The sequence below is a fragment of the Penaeus monodon genome, chromosome 38 (genome assembly GCF_015228065.2).
Source record: "Penaeus monodon isolate SGIC_2016 chromosome 38, NSTDA_Pmon_1, whole genome shotgun sequence".
Lineage (NCBI taxonomy): Eukaryota > Metazoa > Arthropoda > Malacostraca > Decapoda > Penaeidae > Penaeus > Penaeus monodon.
In genome coordinates, this window is record NC_051423.1 from 22,724,807 (window position 1) to 22,744,977 (window position 20,171).

The window sequence follows — 20,171 nt, forward strand, 5'->3', positions numbered from 1 at the left end:
GATAGGCAGGAGTGTATTCTGAAGGTCGAGAAATGACCCAGGTGGAAGATTTGGAATGGACAGAGCTGACAGCAAACACTGATGAGGGGGAACCATGCAAAATTAGTTGAGGCAAGGGCTGAGGTCCAAGGTAGGGGTGATATAAAAATATTTCTGAAAATTAAGGAGAAGGTAAGATAGGTGAAATAGGTCAGACTAGTGACTTATTGGTGACTAAGCACTTGTAGAGCCATCTATGTGTAAACAAATTTAATCACTACTATCCAGATGATGTGGCCATTACACGAAAAAATCTGACTTAAGGGCAGGTGACATGAACATGCTGTGATGGGAAAATTTGGCTGTGGGCCAGGGTGATGCAAACTTGCCATCATGAGCATTTCGGTTCAGGGCCAGGGTGATGGTAAAAACTTTTCAAGAGTGTACACAACTCTTAAAAGGAAATTAAACTCATTTAGTGTTTTGGAAGGGGCTTTTGCATTATTTCCATTCATAAATGAGTATGGAATGTAATGTCTGTGAGCCATGACCGGTAGAGCACCTGCTAAAAAGAAACTGATGTCTAAATAGGGAAAATAACATTCCAAGGGGAGGAATGGAGTCTTGTCACCCCAAAGGAATGTTCGTTCGTTCCACAGTAGCCGATCATGCAAGCCTGATGCCCATAATTTGGCAGTGAAGCATTTGGATTCATTGGGTTATTAAACTAAACTCACCATGAGCATCCCCTTAACACTATGTATTTAATATATACATATTGCAACAAATAATACATTGTAGATACTATAACTAAGCACACTGAAATAAGGATAAAAAGTAATGAAACCTATTAAGATCAATATCAAATCTTTTATGATCCAGCATACAATTTTAATCAATTCACATCAAATGTTGTTCCCTTAATCTGCAATTACAGACTGCAAAAGTAAAATATAAACTGAATAGCTTTTCTTCTTAAACCATACAACACAGACCATAGACTCCTTGCATGCATAAGTGTGCTCCAGGAGTACGGGGTAGAAGCACATGCAGCTCAGCTCATCAAGTAGCCACTGTAAAGACAGAGAGAAAAGTTAAAAATTATTCATGACCTTGCGAAGTGTGGTCTATACAGTATTTAAATTATTGTTCCTTGTATATAATGTTTAGCTTTACTAAGAAAATACACATTACTGTGGTACCTGATATTATTAGGGTAAATCCCTTTCTTACACACAGCATATGCATATGTAAAGAAGCCTTGTATGAAACTGAGATCAACTGTCACCAACAAATGGCACCTTAACAATGTAAAACATCTACATAATGGAAGGTTTGTTAAACAGGCATTGCAAATCTGCTATTACTTTTAGGCACCACATACCAGGTATTAAAGTAACCCATCTTGTAAAGTGAATCTACCAGTTTTCCCCTACACCTTTAAAAGCTAATACTTCCTATTAATCATCATATGTGGTTGACCAACAGCAGCATTCAATAATTCTTAAAGTAGGAGCATCTCCTTATTTTTCATGCTTGTACTATGCTACTATATTAATATAGGACTTACATGTTTTGGCTCCATTATTTATCCTATACAATGTACAACAAGAGTCTCAAGGACCACGGAATATTAATACTTACGGAAGTTTGATTTTCATGAACGCATAGCAGGCAATGGAAGCAATGATGACGCATGCAAACCCAATGATAATAAGGAGGATTCTGTTAAGCTTTGGCGTTGATGGGACGTGTGTATGATCCAGAACAATGAATCCAATGCCTCCTAACGCAAACATGAAGGATGATGCAAGACCCTCCATGATGTACTGTCCATTCACTCTGTAGGCCATGAAAGCAACCTGGAAGTGTAAAAATAAATAAATAAATAAATGATGAACAGCCAAAATGAGAAAAATAAAAAAAATATTTCTTTTATGGATGAATCTCCTATATCAATTATATACATTTAATTATTTTGTAATTTCTCAATACATTGCAAATTAATTGCAGTTTAATGATAGAACTTTAACTATCTACTAAACTTGTGCAAAATTTTGTGGTGGCTGTGAAATGTATGTATGTATGTATGTATGTATGTATGTATGTATGTATGTATGTATGTATGTATGTATGTATGTATGTATGTATGTCACGACGGCAATCTGAGGTCGATGGTTCGAATCACCAGCCGGCGCGTTGTTCCCTTGGGCAAGGAACTTCACCTTGATTGCCTACCTAGCTACTGGGCGGGCAAGCCAGCCCAAGTCAGTGCTGGTCTCAAGCCCGGATAAATAGAGAGAATGATTACCTAAAAGGTAACACCGACACTCTCCGTGGAAAGGAACTGGGGACCCTACCACGTACTCACTCCAAGATCATCACAACATGAAAACTACAATTAAGTATCATGATGTGACCACGGCGGCTCAAACATGAACCTACCGTAAAAAAAAAAAAAAATATGTATGTGTATGTGTATGTGTATGTGTATGTTTATGTGTATGTGTATGTGTATGTGTAGATATATATATATATTATATATATATTATATATATATTATATATATATTATATATATTATATATATATTATATATATATTATATATATATTATATATATATTATATATATGGGTGGGTGCTTCACGTGCATGGTGATGTGAAGCGATGGTGTGGTAGCCTAGATAGTGTTAAGTGCTTGCATGCCTTCTCGCTTGCAGCTTCCACCCCTGGCTAGCCCAGTGCGAAAAAGGGAGCAGCTTCTGCATAAGTCTCCCCTGCCAGGTCACAGCCTCTCCATCATTAAGACTTCTGCAGTGCCTCCTCGTGGCCACCCATGGGTAACTGGGTACCTTGCGGTCCCAGGCTAAATCTGTGGGGATCTCGGAGCAGCAGGAGGCCCCAGAGGTACGGAGTTATGGCCCACCGGCGTGTGGACACGCTCTGGCTTCGTACCAACTCCTGCCCCCTAGCCACCCGGGGGAAATGGGGCGGCTCGGGGGAGGTGGGCCTTGCCAGTCCTCCTCCCCCCAGAATGACCCTCTGGCAACGTCGTTTTTAAATGGAAATGCTGGGGGGAGGGGTGTTGTCCCTCCCACCCAGCAAGTAAGGCGGGCTGTGGGTCCCGCTGGGAGGGCAAATGTCGGGGTGCAGGATTGGAGCGAGAGTTACTCGTCCCGCCTGCGCCCCGGCAGGCGCCAACCCACCATGAAGCTTGTGGGGGAAAGCCCTCGGGAACCCCACAGGTGGATAGGCGGTCCCACAGCCTGCCGACCCCCTTTATCTGGGGCTGTGTTGGCGGGTGCGGCAGAGGTGGCGTGCACCCGGAGTGACCACCCGAGGCTTAACCTCAGGCGTGCTTTCCGGGTAGGCGCTTGGAACATCCGGTCCTTGCGGCAGGATGAGCGGTTACCTCTGCTATCGCGGGAATTGAAGCGACTGGGAGTTGAGGTGGCTGCCCTCTCAGAGGTGAGAAGACCTGGTAGCGGCACGATCAGTGTGGGTGGTTACACCTACTACTGGTCGGGCCGCAGCGATGGTCACCACCTCCAGGGTGTAGCCATAGCCATCTCCAGTCGACTTCAGCCTGCGGTAGTCGAGGTGACACCGGTTGATGAGCGTATCATGGCATTGAGACTGAAGCATGCTTTTGGCTTCATGTCTCTTATTGCTGTATACGCTCCTACCGATGTACATAAAACCGATGTGAAAGAGGCGTTCTACGCCAAACTCGCATCTGTGGCAGACGATTGTCCCCGGCGAGACATTCGCATTGTTCTGGGCGACTTCAATGCGGTATCCGGCTGTGACCGAGCTGGCTACGAGATGTCTGTCGGCCCCCATGGCTCGGGAGCTGATCCCAGCAGCGAGAATAGCCTCCTTCTCCGGGACTTTGCTAGGTCCCAGAAAATGAGGATCTCTGGCTCCTGGTACCAGCGCTCCAACTCGCATCGCTGGACTTGGTACAGCGATACGGGTACAGTGGCCAAGGAGATCGACCACATCCTTGTGAGCACGCGATGGAGGATCCTCCAGAACTGCAGGGTTTACCGGAGTGCTGAGTTCTGTGGCACCGACCATAGGCTGCTTGTGGCTACCCTGCGGGTCCACTTCAAAACTCCCCGTCCCTCCAGTGGCCACCCTAAGGTGTTTCACTTGGACAGACTAAGGGAGGAGGAGTGTGCCCGTGGGTTCGCCACGGCAGTCTCTGACCGATTCTCAGAAACCAGCAACCTGACGGATCCAGTTGCTCTGTGGGAGTCCTTCAAGCGCGTAACACTCGAAGCAGCTCAGGAGTCCATTGGCGTACGCCCAAGGACAAGGCAGAATACCATCTCCCTGGAGACATTAGAGGCCACTGAAGCGTGTCGCAAGGCTCGGCTAAATGGGAATCAAGTCTTGCGTCGTTCCATGGTGCGTAGGGCTCGGACACTGCTGAGAAGGGACAAGGAACAGTTCATCAGGAATCTTGCTGAGGAGGTCGAAGGCCATTTCTTGGTAAATGACCTTCGCCCTGCCTACCAAGCCCTGAGAAAACTGAACCCTAAGCCCTCCTCACAGATGACTGCAGTCCGATCAGCGGATGGACGGATCATCTCAGATCATGTTGGGATTCGTGAACGTTGGGCTGAGTATTTTGAACAGTTGTACCAGGTGGATCCTCCAACAGTTAGCTTGGATGCAAGCGATGTCTCAGTGCCTGTGCCGGACCCACCCATCAGCGAGGAACCTCCTACCCTAACAGAGGTTAGGCTGGCGATTTCCAAGTTGAAGAGTGGGAAAGCTGCAGGCATATGTGATATCCCTGCTGAACTGCTAAAGGCTGGGGGTGAACCTATGGCTCGGGGCCTGCATACAGTCCTGACTGCCATTTGGCAGTCTGGTACCATTCCCCCTGACCTGCTGAGGGGCGTGGTCATCCCTCTCTGGAAGGGGAAAGGGGATCGATGGGACTGTAGCAACTACCGTGGCATTACACTGCTCAGCATACCAGGCAAGGTTCTCGCTCACATTCTTCTGAAACGGATCCGCAACCACCTACTGAGGCACCAGAGACCGGAGCAGTCTGGATTTACTCCTGGCAAGTCCACAATAGACCGTATCCTAGCGCTTCGAGTAATTGTGGAACGCCGTCGTGAGTTTGGTCGTGGGTTGCTTGCAGCCTACATCGACCTCAAGAAGGCGTTTGACTCGGTGCATCGGGAATCGCTATGGGAGATCCTGAGGCTCAGGGGAATTCCGACACAGATTATTGGCCTGATAGCAAGCCTCTATACTGGTACTGAAAGTGCTGTAAAGTGTGGTGGGGTATGTCGAACTTCTTCCCTGTTAATTCAGGGGTGAGGCAAGGCTGTGTCCTTGCACCCACACTTTTCAACACTTGTATGGACTGGATAATGGGCAGAGCTACTAGCCAAAGTCAGTGCGGAGCAACACTAGGCAATATTAAGGTCTCGGACCTTGACTTTGCCGACGATGTTGCCATCCTATCTGAGTCCTTGGAGTCACTTGTGGCGGCTCTTGATGCATTTAGCAATGAGGCGAAGCCCCTAGGCTTAGAGGTCTCCTGGACCAAGACCAAGATTCAGGACTTTGGGGGCCTGTTAGGGGAACCCGTTCAGTCGATCCATGCTTGCGGCGAGGACGTTGAAGTCACAGAAAGTTTTACATACCTTGGTAGCGTAGTCCATATCTCTGGGTTGTCAGACCAGGAAGTCAGTAGACGGATTGGTCTGGCAACAGGAGCCATGAACTCGATCAACAAGAGCGTTTGGAGATGTCGGTACCTATGCAGAAGGACCAAGCTGCGTGTCTTCAAGGCCTTGATACTTCCAGTTTTGCTCTATGGAAGCGAAACCTGGACGCTATCCAGTGCCTTGGAGTCTCGCCTTGATGCCTTTTGTAACAAGTCCCTTCGCCGGATCATGGGGTACAGTTGGCAGGACCACGTGTCCAACCGGCGGTTACACCGTGAGACTGGCATGGGACCTGTTACTTGCATAATCCGGGATCGCCAACTCAGGCTATATGGCCACCTAGCTCGCCTCCCTATGGACGACCCTGCCCACCAGGTTGTCTCTCTGCGAGACAACCCTGGGTGGAGGAGACCTGTGGGACGTCCTAGGAGATCATGGCTTGGGCAGCTCGACGAGACCTGTCGTGAGGAACTAGAGATGGGCCGTGTGCCTGCCTGGAGACTCGCCTCGAGGGATCCTCGTGGCTGGAAGCGAAGGGTGGATGCGGCCATGCGCCCTCGTCGGCGTTAGCCCCTTGATGATGATGATGATGATTATATATATATTAATAGATAGATAGATAGATAGATAGATAGATAGATAGATAGAGATAGATAGATAGGAATCTGAACTAAGACTACAAATAAAAAGATAATTTATGGAGTTAACTTTCTTTACAGATTAGAAATCCTTTACTTACTGGCCGAGAATGTCCGTGTTCATCTGTTGTTGAGCCTACACTGGGAGGTTCAACAATCACATCATAAATAATACCTGAAAAAATGAAAATAAAAATCCTTACACCACAAAGATAACTGCAAACCCATCACATTAACCCAATGCTACCAGGGACATGTGATCTGCACTGTAATTTTGCTGTGTGAATGTTTTTATATGTGTTGCTTTATTTTTTTTTTCTTCTAATGCTATTAATTGTGATCCTTTTACTACAAATTTGACACTGATAATTACAATGTTGTTAATAATGCTTATAAAAATAAATCAATTCCTTAGTGACTAAGAACTCGAACCATCTACTGTAAACAATTTCATTAACCCGAAAGCAGTGGGCATGGTATGTAAGAAATTAATTTGGAAACACTCACGGGAAATTGGTACTGTGTTACTGAGAAGGTACATGTTTATCCGAGGAGAAATACACCATATGTTAACCCACCCCCAAAAAAAAGTAAATCTAGAGGTGTAAATTATTTGACCCATTTCAATACAGATTCTCACTCAGATTGGTTCATGCTCTCTTGATACAGTGCATGAACAGTCTAAAAATCTCTATAACCTCTACATCACAACCTGTTAAGATGTGGGGCTCTTGCAGTAAAAGCATAATCATCTATGAATTCTCTTCTTTTAACGGTAGGTTCATGTTTGAGCCGCCGTGGTCACAGCATGATATTTAATTGTAGTTTTCATGTTGTGATGCTCTTGGAGTGAGTACGTGGTAGGGTCCCCAGTTCCTTTCCACGGAGAGTGCCGGTGGTACCTTTTTAGGTAATCATTCTCTATTTAATCCGGGCTTGGGACCAGCACTTGACTTGGGCTGGCTTGGCCACCCATGGCTAAGTAGGAAATCAGGTGAAGTTCCTTGCCCAAGGAACAACGCGGCGGTCGGTGACTCGAACCCTCGAATTCAGATTGCCGTCGAGACAGTCTTGAGTCCGACGCTCTAACCATTCGGCCACCGCGGTCTTGACGATCATGGGCTTCCATGATTTTTTCTTAGCAATTTAGAGCGGTGGTTTGCCATTGTCTTCCGCCCGGGTTTTTTAAATCGAGTCACCATCTCTATTTACCCGGCACTGACTTGGGCTGGCTTGGCCACCCAGTGGCTAGGCAGGCAATCGAGGTGAAGTTCCTTGCCCAAGGGAAACAACGCGCCGGCCGGTGACTCGAACCCTCGAACTCAGATTGCCGTCGTGCTAGTCTTGAGTCCGATGCTCTAACCATTCGGCCACCACGGCCCCTCATCTATGAATAAAGGGATATATATTCATACGGCGGCTCAGACATGAACCTACCGTTAAATGATGATGATTCATACTTTAACAAATGACTCTCGCAGTAGGTATGCATGCCTGACAGCAGTATTCTGTGAGTGGGGGTGTGCTCAAGACAACATAATCATACATGGAACTTGAATTTGACCTGTGATGGATAACTTATAATCTAGTCCAAGGAACAAACAAACAAACAAAAATAAATAGAAGTAAACAATTAACAGGAGACGGGACCAACTTACAGGAAGTACAACATTCAAGAACTCTGGCTGTGAGGGTGTTGTGGACTTGGTCTCCGAGCAGTGACATGCAGAGAATATTTTTGTCATTTCTTGGTAAATTTGAGGGTGCTACAGATGTTATCTTTATTGCAGACATTATAATTACTATAGTGTTATAGACATTAGTAACAGCAATATAAGATAAGAGGCCACGGTGACCAAGTGGTCAGAGCATTGGACTCAAGACTGTCACAACGGCAATCTGAGTTTGAAGGTTCGAGTCACCGGCCGGCGTGTTGTTCCCTTAGGCAAGAAACTTTGGTTAATTTTCCGAAAATGACAACCGGGTCTTCCCTGACAATATTTATATCATCAGATTTGTTTTCGTGAGATGAGAACGAATTTGATGATATTTTCAGTTGCATTCGCCAGTCGACAATCTTATGTGATCTGATAAGTCCCGATAGCAGGGGAGGGCATGAAGTAGATCAGGGAAATTGTGGGGTAAAACAGGCTGAAATAAGAAGAAAACAGAACAGAAAGGTGTAAAACAAGCACAAAAAACGCTACACTACGATCTATATATTCCCTAGCCAGGGGGCTATGCCCCCTGGCCCCTGTGGTATTATATTTGATTACCTAAAGGTGACAGCAGCATTCTCTGTGGAAAGAAACTGGGGACCCTACTCACTCCAAGATCATCACAACATGAAAAGTACAATTAAGCATAATGCTGTGACAGTCAATGTCAGAATCTGACAGGGAACCATAAAAAAAAAATTATATATATATATATATATAACAAAATATTTTCGAAAATGAAGGAAATAGGTAAACAAAGACATGTAGTACTCTTAACTGGCTCATTGGTGACTTAGTCCAAGTGTAGCCATGTATGTGTAAAATCTAAGTAAACTCGAGTGGGCATGGCAGGTACTACCTGCCATGCCCGTCGGATTTGGGTTCAGAACCCTGGCTTTGTGAGGGTGTTGTGGGCGGCGACACGCAGAGGATAATTTCGTAATTTCTCGGTACATGTGAGCCCCGAGCAGCTGTACCGGTGTTGCTTATTACTCTATTTCTTATGTTCTATACAATGGTTGTGTCTACGAGGATTTCCCCGCCTCTGTACAAGTCGCTCTCGGTGACACTTTCCGAAGTGAATGACATGCGTCTACCAGCAGATCAAGAGCCTCACCGATTCTCCTACCTCACCTTGTCCCTCAAACTAAATTTATAAAACAATAAAATCACACTTAATCAAAACAAAATAAAAAAAGAACCCAAACTGTACCTCCCGTGACGAGAAAATACGACAGCAGAACGAAGGCAAACATGGCCATGGGGGAGGGAATGGCCACCCATGACGGCTTTTTCAACTTCAACTTCGGGATATCGAGGACAAAGAAGGGGATGCTGTACAGGACGTCGAGCATCGCGTCTAGGAGTCCGTAGGAGCGAGATAAAAGGGGCAACGAAGGAGCGTGGATGAGCCTCGGCGACGTGAGCGACACCGACTGCTCCAACGTCAACAAATGCCTGCCAATGCGGTGTCCGTTGAGGGCGCTGATTGGTCGGTCTCCTCGCGCTCTCGGCCAATCGGAGGTCTAAACGCGTCCGGGACTAGAATGGATTCAGATTCTGGTGATGTTTTTATTTCGCTTAATTTTATTTATTTTAAAATTATCTGGCTCTTTGTTTCTTCTCCGATTTAATTCGGTTAAAGATTTGAGAGGAAGAGAGAGCAGATGTATACATAGGTGCATCTGAACAAATATATTAATGTTATGAAAATCGAACCTGAAATTAATTCAAATAAGTTCATCTCTAACCTATATTCATCGCAATTTCAATGATAACTAAAAAATCAGAAACATTAAAATCTTTTGAATATGTTCTTGTGACACTTCAACCTCTGCCTAAAAAAAATTATATATCACATATTTTCAAATGAAATAAACGCTGGTGTTTACAACCTTTTTCGTAATACAAAATCTTCATTTTTAATAAAATATAATTTCTTCTTCTATTCACCGTATTTATATAGACAGATATGTATATGTATATATACACACATACATATACATACATACATACGTACAAGGAACTTCACCTTGATTGCCTACCTAGCTACTGGGCGGGCAAGCCAGCCCAAGTCAGTGCTGGTCTCAAGCCCGGATAAATAGAGAGAATGATTACCTAAAAGGTAACACATATATATAATATATATAAATATATTATATATATGAATGGGGAGGGTTGAAGGCAGGAAGGGCATCTGGTCATAAAAACGTGCCAAACCGTAATGAAGATGCGGATACAAAGGGTGGAAGATGAAGAAGAAGAAGAAAGAAAGAAAGAAAAGAAAAAAAGGCGCATTGTTCCCTTGGGCAAGGAACTTCACCTCGATTGCTTACCTAGAAAACGACATATCGCCTTGAGAAGTTGAGCGCATGTGTCGTAGGGGAAGTCACCGCCGTGGCACAAACCGCGGTTGATTAGGAAGGGCATCCAATCAGGCAAGGGTGGCACTGCCATATAACTTCTCAGTAATGAATTGAGAGAGGCCTATGTCCTGCAGTGGAATGAATCATCATCATCAGCTCCTTAGCCCAGGCGGCCGTGGGTGCACCCATGAGTAAACAGCTTGTCTCCATCTCTCCCGGTCCATCGTCATTCTGTTCAGTGTTATACTTCCTTCTCCACTCCAGTCTTTGAGATCATCCATCCATTTCCTCTGTGGGCGTCCCCTGCCTCGACTTCCCTGCATTTCACCTTCCATTACTGCTCTTGCTGTCCCTCCTCCACGTACAAGGTGCCCAAAGTACCTAAACTTCCTCCTTTTCATCACATCTACAATACTTTCTGGCTCATATCCACAAACCTCACATATCCTATCCTGAAAAAAAAAAAAAAAAAAAAAAAAAAAAAAAAAAATATATATATATATATACATATATATATATATATATATATATATATATATATATATATATATATGTATATATAGACGAAGTTATAAAAGCCATAAAAGAAGTAAAGAATAACAAGAGCCCCGGAATAGATGAAATAACAGCAGAACTAATTAAGAATGCTGGCGAAAGTGTTGAATACTTCTACAAACTCTGTACAAAAATATGGAATAAAAGAAGACGGCCAGAAGACTGGGTAAAATCAATCTTTACTCCCATACCTAAAAAAGGTGACGCACTCCAATGCAACAATAATAGGACAATTGCATTAATAAGTCACAGCAGCAAAATTTTGTTGAAAATTATTGCTGAAAGAATGTTAGTTGAAAGTTGAAGTTAAGACAGGAAATTGCAGACGAACAAGCAGGTTTTCGCCTTGGAAAAGGTACCAGAAACCAGATTCTAAATCTAAAATTGATCATAGAGAAAAACAGAGAACATCAAAAAGACCTATACCTGTGTTTCATCGATTATGTGAAAGCTTTTGATACTGTTGATCACGATATCCTCTGGAATAACATGAACGATATGAAGTTTCCAAAACACATCATCCAAGCCTTGTATGACCAACAACAAGCTGCTGTAAGAACCACTTATGGGTTAACAGAATGGTTCGAAGTCAAACAAGGAGTGCGACAGGGTTGCATTCTGTCTCCGCACCTCTTTAACATATATTCTGAAACAATTATGAGAGGTGCTCTGGAGAATTTTGAAGGAACTGCGGATGTTGGAGGATACAAAATATCAAATCTGAGGTACGCCGATGATATAGTTTTGATTGCCAGCAGTATCACTGAACTACAACAACTACTAGATAAAGTTAGAGAAGCAAGCGAAAAGGCTGGCTTGTTTCTTAATGCCAAGAAAACTAAGATCATGAAGATTCAAAGATAACCGGCAATGAACAATGATGAACATGTTAACAATCAATGGAATGATTGTGGAAAATGTGAAAGAGTTCACTTATCTTGGAGCTGTTTTAACTAATACATATGATGATTCACCGGAGATAAAAAGAAGAATTGCCATTGCCAAAAACGCCACAATTGCTCTCAATAACATCTGGAAAGACCGAAGCATTACCTTACGGACAAAGCTGAGGTTATTGAACTCATTAGTTTTCCCAATTGCATCATATGGTTCTGAGTGTTGGGTGCTGAAGTAGATAGACAAGAAAAAGATCAATAGTTTTGGTGTTACAGACGAGTACTGCATATTAGCTGGACAGAGAAGAAGACGAATGATGAAGTGCTGAGAAAAATAAATTGTAAAGACCGGCTGTTGGACATCTTGAACAGGAGGAAATTAAAGTTTATTGGTCATGTGATGAGAAGTAAAAGTATTGAGAAAAACTTGCTGACAGGGATGGTGATAGGAAACAGAGGAAGAGGCAAACCGAAGACAAGACTGAGCGACAATGTCAAAGATATTTGCGGGTTGTCGATGGTACAAGTGGAAAGAAAAGCGTAAGATCGAGTTTAGTGGCGAAGGATGGTGGAGAGGTCCACGGCTGCTCAAACATGAGCATACCGTTATTGATTGATACATATGTATAAACGTGGCTTCACAGCATAATAATGATGTGCTTTTCCGTAGATTTTAATGAAAGCGGGCGAGTGTTTCCGTAGACTTTCCGGAAGATGGCGTTCCAAGCCGTAGATTTTTTTTTTTTTGGGGGGGGGGGAGTGGCGTGTTAGGCCGTAGATTTTTTCCAGCGTTGGCAAGCGTTTTCCGTAGAGTTTCTTGGGCTGATTTTAACGATTTTCTTTCGTTGTATTATGCATTATTGCATTTTTTTTTGTGTGTGTCCTCTCCTACAAGGACGTTGGCGATCATGGATGTTTCCATGATTTTCTTGGCAATTTAGAGCGGTGGTTTGGCGTTGCCTTCCACCCGGTGTTTTTATCGAGTCACCATCTCTATTTACCCGGTTCTGGAACCGTCAATGAATTGGGCTGAATTGCCCACCCAGTGGCTAGGCAGGCAATCGAGGTGAAGTTCCTTGCCCAAGGGAACAACGCACCGGCCGGTGACTCGAACCCTCGAACTCAGATTGCCGTCGCGACAGTCTTGAATCCGATGCTCTAACCACTCGGCCACCGCGGCCTCGTTATTGCATTATATTTACTGTATTTGAAAAATTAAAAGATAATGCACACTCAGGCAATCGAGGTGAAGTTCCTTGCCCAAGGGAACAACGCGCCGGCCGGTGACTCGAACCCTCGAACTCAGATCGCCGTCGTGACAGTCTCTGAGTCCGATGCTCTAACCACTCGGCCACCACACCCTTTAATTATTATTGTTATTGTTATTATTATTACTATCATTTTCATTAATAATTATTTAAATCAGCGATCAGCGAGCGCGCGCTCACACGCTCAGCGAGCGCGCTCACACGCGTGCATATGTGAGCGCGCGCACGCTCGCTGATTTAAATAATTATTAATGAAAATGATAGTAATAATAATAATAATAATAAAAATATATATATATATATAATGTTTTTTTTTTTTTTTTTTTTTTTTTTTTACAGTATAGGCTCGTGTGTGTGTGTGTGTGTATGTGTATGTGTGTGTGTTTGTGTGTGTGTTTGTGTGTGTGTGTGTGTGTGTGTGTGTGTGTGTGTGTGTGTGTGTGTGTGTGTGTGTGTGTGTGTGTGTGTGTGTGTGTGTGTGTGTGTGTGCGTGCGTGTTTCTAGTTGGGTGAGCGGAGTGACGTTCACCCGAATCAGCCTTGCAGGGCTCTCCCCGCCTCGGCTGGGTCGGGGGAACCTGGACGTGAGGAAGGCTCGTCTCTTCGACCGCCCATCTCCGTCTCTTGTGGTCCCGCGGTGGGCGTGGTCAGCGCGGCGTGAACCGAACCTGGGCGTTCATCAGTTGCCCTCCTTCAGGGCCAGAAGCCGGTTGGCGACCATCTCCTCGACGAAGGCCACAGCACTGGCCACGGCCTCGACGCCGCCCTCGACCATCAGGGGCATGCTGATGACGGGCCTTACAAGCCTGACGCCGAATTCCCGCTCGACCCAGGCGGCCCTGCAGCCCTCGGGGCCGAGCACGATGAGGTTCTCCTCGCGACTGATCCGGAGCGGCACCAGGATGTGCTCGGGCAACAGCTTGCGGTTGGCCATGAGCTCGAGCGCGGCGGCGGCAGCCTGTGCGTCCTCCTTCAGGCCCGTGACCAAGACCGCGCCGTCTTCCTTGTTCCGCTCAGGGAGCTGGATCTTGACGCTGTACCTCTTGGCGATGTAACTGATGCGGAAACCGCCCTTACCGATGACTCTGCCGATCTGGCGGGACTCGATGTTGACGGGGAAGGTCTCCATCACCTCCTCTCGGCGGCGCTGCTCCTCGGCACGCTCCTCATTAAGACGGTGCCTTTCGGCAACATGCTGCTCGATGTAGGCCACGGCCTTCTGGGCTTCTTCCAGAGGCCCCACGACCACCAGCGGGCTCTGAGGGTGTTTGTTGCATTTGGTGTAGAGCTTGACGCCGAACTCCTCCTGGACCTTGGAGAATTGGCTTCCGCCCTTTCCGATGGCGACGCCGAGGTCTTCGGGAAGGATATTCACCGGGAGAAACACGTGCTGCTTGGGCACGTCTTGCTGCACGAGCTCCTCCAGCTCCTTGATGGCGTCGCGCACACTTTCGGACTTGCCCGAGATAGTAATGGGCGACTCATCCTTGGGAACGGTAACGCGTACGTTGTACTTCTCGTGGATGTACTTGAGGCGGTCGCCTTTCTTGCCGATGGCCTTGCCGTAGTGCTCGGGCGCGATGGCGGGGGAGGCCGTCTGTAGGCTGCCAAGTTGCCGCTGGAGTTTCTCGAACGTCTTGAGCATCTGCGTGCGGTCCTTGGCCTTGCCGACGAGTGCGCAAGACTCCGAAGGCTCCTCCTTGGACGGCATCTGGAGCCAGATGCCGGGGGCCTGCTTGGCCTTCAGCAGGGGCTGCACGGCCACTGGGATGCCGATGGGCATCCGCAAGGTCTTACTACCGTGAACGAAGAGCTCCATGTGCTCGATGTAGGCGCGGGCGGAATCCCTCTTGCCTTTCACCAAGAAGGGCGCCACGAGGTTGCCGGGAGGAGGCCTAACCAGCTTCACGCCGAACTTCTCCGCGGCCTTCGCGGCCCGCTGGAAGAAGCGCTGGCGGTCCTCCTCTGCGACGTAGAGGGACAGGCTGACGTTGGCGTCCACGACGGTCCGCGCCGCGGGCATGGGCATCGCGCACTGCATCTTGGCCTTCTGCTTATCCTTCGCGACGAAGCGGTCCATCAACTTTTGCATCTGGGCCACGAACACTGCATCGTCCTCCGGGTCGGACTCGGAGTCGGACTGAGAGTCGGAGTCGGACTGAGAGTCGGAGTCGGACTAGGAGTCGGACTGAGAGTCGGACTGAGAGTCAGACTGAGAGTCAGACTGAGAGTCGGACTCAGGATGGGACTCAGGATGGGACTCAGGATGGGACTCAGAATGGCACTCAGGATGGGACTCAGAATGGCACTCAGGATGGGACTCTTGGCCGCTGACCGACGACGAAGTCTGCGCTTCGACGGAAGGTCCGGTCGAGTGGTCCTCCAAGAGGGCGTCCTCGGGGGAGGCACTCTTGGCCCCCCAGAGGCGTCTCACTCCCGAACAAACGAGCGCAGGGAGGCCAAAGAGCCTACTGATGGGCGAAAATATTAGGGTTAACATTTTCTTCGAAGGACGTCTCGCGGCCTTCAGACACACCTAGGGCTTGCGTAAAGAAGTTTCGGCGTAACGGCAGGTGTGTGTGTGTGTGTGTGTGTGTGTGTGTGTGTGTGTGGTGTGTGTGTGTGTGTGTGTGTGTGTGTGTGTGTGTGTCTCCGAGTGTGTGTGTGTGTGTCTCCGAGTGTGTGTGTATGTGTGTGTGTGTGTGTGTGTGTGTGTGTGTGTGTGTCTCCGAGTGTGTGTGTGTGTGTCTCCGAGTGTGTGTGTGTCTGTCTCCGAGTGTGTGTGTATGTGTGTGTGTGTGTGTGTGTGTGTGTGTGTGTGTGTGTCTCCGAGTGTGTGTGTGTGTGTGTGTTTGTCTCCGAGTGTGTGTGTGTGTGTGTGTGTGTCTCCGAGTGTTTGTGTGTGTGTGTGTGTGTGTGTGTGTGTGTGTGTGTGTGTGTGTGTCTCCGAGTGTGTGTGTGTGTGTGTTTCCGAGTGTGTGTGTGTGTGTGTGTTTGTCTCCGAGTGTGTGTGTGTGTTTGTCTCCGAGTGTGTGTGTGTCTCCGAGTGTGTGTGTGTCCGTGTGTGTGTTGTGTCCGTGTGTGTGTGTGTGTGTGTGTGTGTGTGTGTGTGTGTGTGTGTTGTGTGTGTGTGTGTGTGTGTGTGTGTTGTGTGTGTGTGTGTGTGTGGGGTGTGTGTGTGTGTGTGTTCCGAGTGTGTGTGTGTTGTTGTGTGTGTGTGTCTCGAGTGTTGTGTGTGTCTGTCTCCGAGTGTGGTGTGTGTGTGGGTGTGTGTGTGTGTGTGTGTGTGTGTGTGTGTGTGTCTCCGAGTGTATGTGTCTGTGTGTATGTCTCCGAGTGTGTGTGTGTGTGTGTGTGTGTGTTGGGGTGTTTTGTGTGTGTGTGTGTGTGTGTGTGTGTGTGTGTGTGTGTGTGTGTGTGTGTGTGTGTTGTGTGTGTGTGTGTGTGTGTGTGTGTGTTTCCGAGTGTGTGTGTGTGTGTGTGTTCGTGTGTGTGTGTGTGTGTGTGATGTCTCCGAGTGTTTGTGTGTGTGTGTGTGTGTGTGTGTGTGTGTGTGTGTGTGTGTGTGTGTGTGTGTGTGTGTGTGTGTGTGTGTGTGTGTGTGTGTGTGTGTGTGTGTGTGTGTGTGTGTGTGTGTGTATAATGGTCTCTAATTTGAATGATACTAGAATACCACTATATTATCTGGCAGGTCCAGAGAAAAACTCAGTATCTGTTTCTCAGCTTTATTGAGGGAACAGACACGTAGATTAAAAGGGATCTTGACGCGGTAGACGTGGCGGAGGCGGCGTTAGCTCCTACGGGCTAAGGGGGAAGGTGTTTGCGGTTCAAGGAACGGACTCGGACTGACTCCTTCGGGTATTTCTGGGTCACTTCCAGCCTAGGCGTGGGGGCACAGCTGTTGCCCTCGGCTACCCCCTCCAGGCGTTTCTCATTATCGCCGAAGGTGAGGTCATGACCCAGGAGGTCAGCAGCTGCCTAGCCAAACTCCTTGATTAATGGATGTCACCCCGGCTCAGACAGATTTCACTATTTATAGATGTCACACTGGCAACGCCCATAATTATCTGCGCTCCGTCGTTCGAGAGTAGGTACTATAAACCGAAGTTATTCGTTCGTTCGGCTCCCTTTGAGTCGGTGTGACCCGCGGTTACGTCCGTTAATTAATGTAGGACTAGGGTTTAAGCTAGAATCATTATTCGCTTATTAATCACACCTTTCTCACCCTCTTGAAGTCGCTTGCATGTTTTGGGTACCCCCCAAGCGTTTGTGTGATTCGTGAAAATTTATATATCCTTCGGGAATTTTGCGAGCGCCCATTACAGATACGCAGAAGAGAGCAGGATATTATATTCCTGGCTCGAGTCGCTTCAGTCATATACGGCATTTGGGTATAGGATCCCCCCCCGTTATTGAGTTTTATTGAAGTCTGACGTGCAAAGCTAGACATGTACCTCGGCAATTCAGATTTCTGACCCCGAGAAGATTTGCTTGATAAAAAAAAAAAGAATTGGCGAATATTTTTTTCATGTCACCATTCATTCATGCGTACATTTTGTCGCATATCATTACATGTTGAATTCAATGTGGTAGTTGAAATAATCTTAAATAGCTAGCATTGCTAATTTACTTCAGTTTTGTTATAGTGAACGTTAATATTCGTGTTTGTGATTCATTCTCTGTGTGAGGTCACTCGCCTTTCCCTCTCATTAACGCTAGCTGTCACTCACACATGCATACACACACACCTTCACCTCACTCACACACGCAGGACAAAAGACACTGACCCTTTTTCATTAATAAGGCTGGTTGCTGTCTTAGTGCCGGCGTAAAGATTTATTATGTATCTCTTTAGCCCGCAATTTTGTCCGTCGTGACGAGTGGTTCGTACATAATGTACAAGTTACATCTATTTCTTATCTGTGTGACGACTATGGTTCAAATAGATCTTCGCGGATCGCCGATGTCGTTCCCTTATCTATTCTCATATCTATCAGAGACGGTAGGTAGTTCAAGTCAGGTCTTCGCGGCCCGCTACTGACGTCTCCCTCTCCTATTTTCTTCTTTATCTTTGTGAAAGTAAAACACACACACACAAAAAAAGACGAAAATAAGTTAAAAACCAACATTAAAAACCGCAATTTTTTATAAATCACCGGCTAGTGGTAGATAACACCCCTTCTTCTCTGTTGCCTTTCTTTTTCTCTTACTCTGGCCCTTACGTGTATGATCTGGCTCCCCGACTTTATATTGCAGTCGGACCGACACGGCACCGAAGGAGGACCCTTATGATGCTGTGAGAAGGACGTCATCGAAGATCGCCATAGGCCCACGGACCAGGATTTTCGTCAGAAAAGGTGTTAAGCCTTCCCAGTGTAGTGGACGGGTTTGTGCCTGCCGAGACCCCCGAGTTCCCCCCCCCCCCCGAGACCCGCAGACCCATTCAACTCAGGAGAAGTAGCGCGGGATCATGAAATTTACGAGGACGACAAACACCGAAGGGACCTGGAAGATTGTAAGGATTTGGGGAACGGGACGCCGCCGAGTTGGCCGGGGGGGATACGAGGAAGTCTAGAAAATCCGATTCAAGGAGGCCCCTGTGCAACTTTTGAGGACGATGGACATCGAGGACGATCTGTTTACACCGGGACCAGGAGATGAGGACGCAGGGTCAAGCAGCCACGAAGACACCGGACAGGACGCGAGAAGGGAAAGACCACCCAGGTTAGGTCACCCTTGAGGCAAATCAAGACGCCTGGGGGCGAGGCGTGAGAGGTCCCCGAGAAATGTACATGGAGGATCAGTGTAGCAGAGGAGCCAGTGACCCACCTCGCTCCCCCCCATGTTTCCTGCAGTCTGCTATCGCCCCTCCGCGGAACGGTCACTACTTATACCGAGAATCCAGGCCTCAGGGAGTCCGTCGCCAGCGACCACGCGGTAAGGTCAGCCCGCCCCCTCCCTCCGGGCAGCGGGCCCGCGACCCGCACAACCACCAACCCAAAAGAAGACATTCTCGTGTGTTTTATACTGGGGGGTATAAACTCTCAGAATAAAAAGGGCAAGCCCTTAGCAAGTAAAACTACCCTCTGTTCACCATTGTACTAAAGGGGGATACCTTTTTCAGTGTGGTGTGTGTGTGGTCTCCCAGTGTGTCCGTGTGTGTGTGTTGTATGTGTGTGTGGTGGGGGTGTGGTGGTGCATGTGGTATGGTGTGTGTGTTGTGTGTGTGTGTGTGGTGTTTGTGTATATGGTGTGTGTGTGGTCCGTGGGTGTGTCCCGTGTTGTTGTCCCTGTGTTGTGTGTGTGTGTGTGTGTGTGTGTGTGGGGTTGTGTGTGTGGGGTACGCGCGGGGGGGGTTTGGTGTTATATATTATATATAATATATATATATATATATTTTATATGGGCCGGTGGCCGAGTGGTGTGTGGTGGTTGTGTGTGGTGTGGTTTTGGGGGGGGTGTGTGTGGTGGGGCGTGTGGGGTGTGTGTGTGTGGTGGTGGGGGTACGCGGGTGTGTGTGTGTATTATAAATATATATAATATATAATATATATATATTATAAAAATATTTTGGGGGGGTTTTCCGAGGGTTTGAGCATCGGACTAAACTGTCCGACGGGAATCTGAGTTCGAGGGTTGAGTACCGGGGCCGTTGTTCCCCTTTGGGGAAGGAAATTCCCTCAATGCCCCTGCCACTGGGGGGACCCAAACCACCCAAAATCAGGTGGCCAAGCCCCGGGTAAAATAGAGAGAATGTACCTAAAAAGGTAACGCGGCACCTCCGTGGAAAGGGAACCCCCCCTACCACTCCAAAAGACACAACATGAAAAATACAAGGGGTTCATTCTTTACCACGGCGGCTAGACTGAACCCCCCGTTAAGAAGAAATATATATATTATATATTATATATAATATATATATATATATATATATTTTTTTTTTTTTTTTTTTTTTTTTTTTTTTTTTTTTTTTTTTTTTTTTTTCTTTTTTTCCAAGTGCCCTGTCCCACAAGGGCGTGACGATATGGGTTTCCATGATTTTTTTTCTTTTTTTT

At 46.8% G+C, this 20,171-nt stretch overlaps 1 protein-coding gene across 1 annotated transcript; it reads right to left on the reverse strand.

The window, feature by feature from the left end:
- Nucleotides 1-834: 834 nt before the first annotated feature.
- On the reverse strand, nt 835-9,502 carry LOC119596475 (oligosaccharyltransferase complex subunit OSTC-like). The gene is made up of 4 exons (XM_037945744.1): nt 9,246-9,502; nt 6,416-6,489; nt 1,624-1,841; nt 835-1,052 (listed from the first exon to the last, which is right to left on the reverse strand). Exons 1-4 carry the CDS (start codon nt 9,385-9,387, stop codon nt 1,034-1,036), a joined length of 453 nt encoding a protein of 150 aa, XP_037801672.1. The 5' UTR covers nt 9,388-9,502; the 3' UTR covers nt 835-1,033.
- Between the last annotated feature and the right edge of the window lie 10,669 nt (nt 9,503-20,171).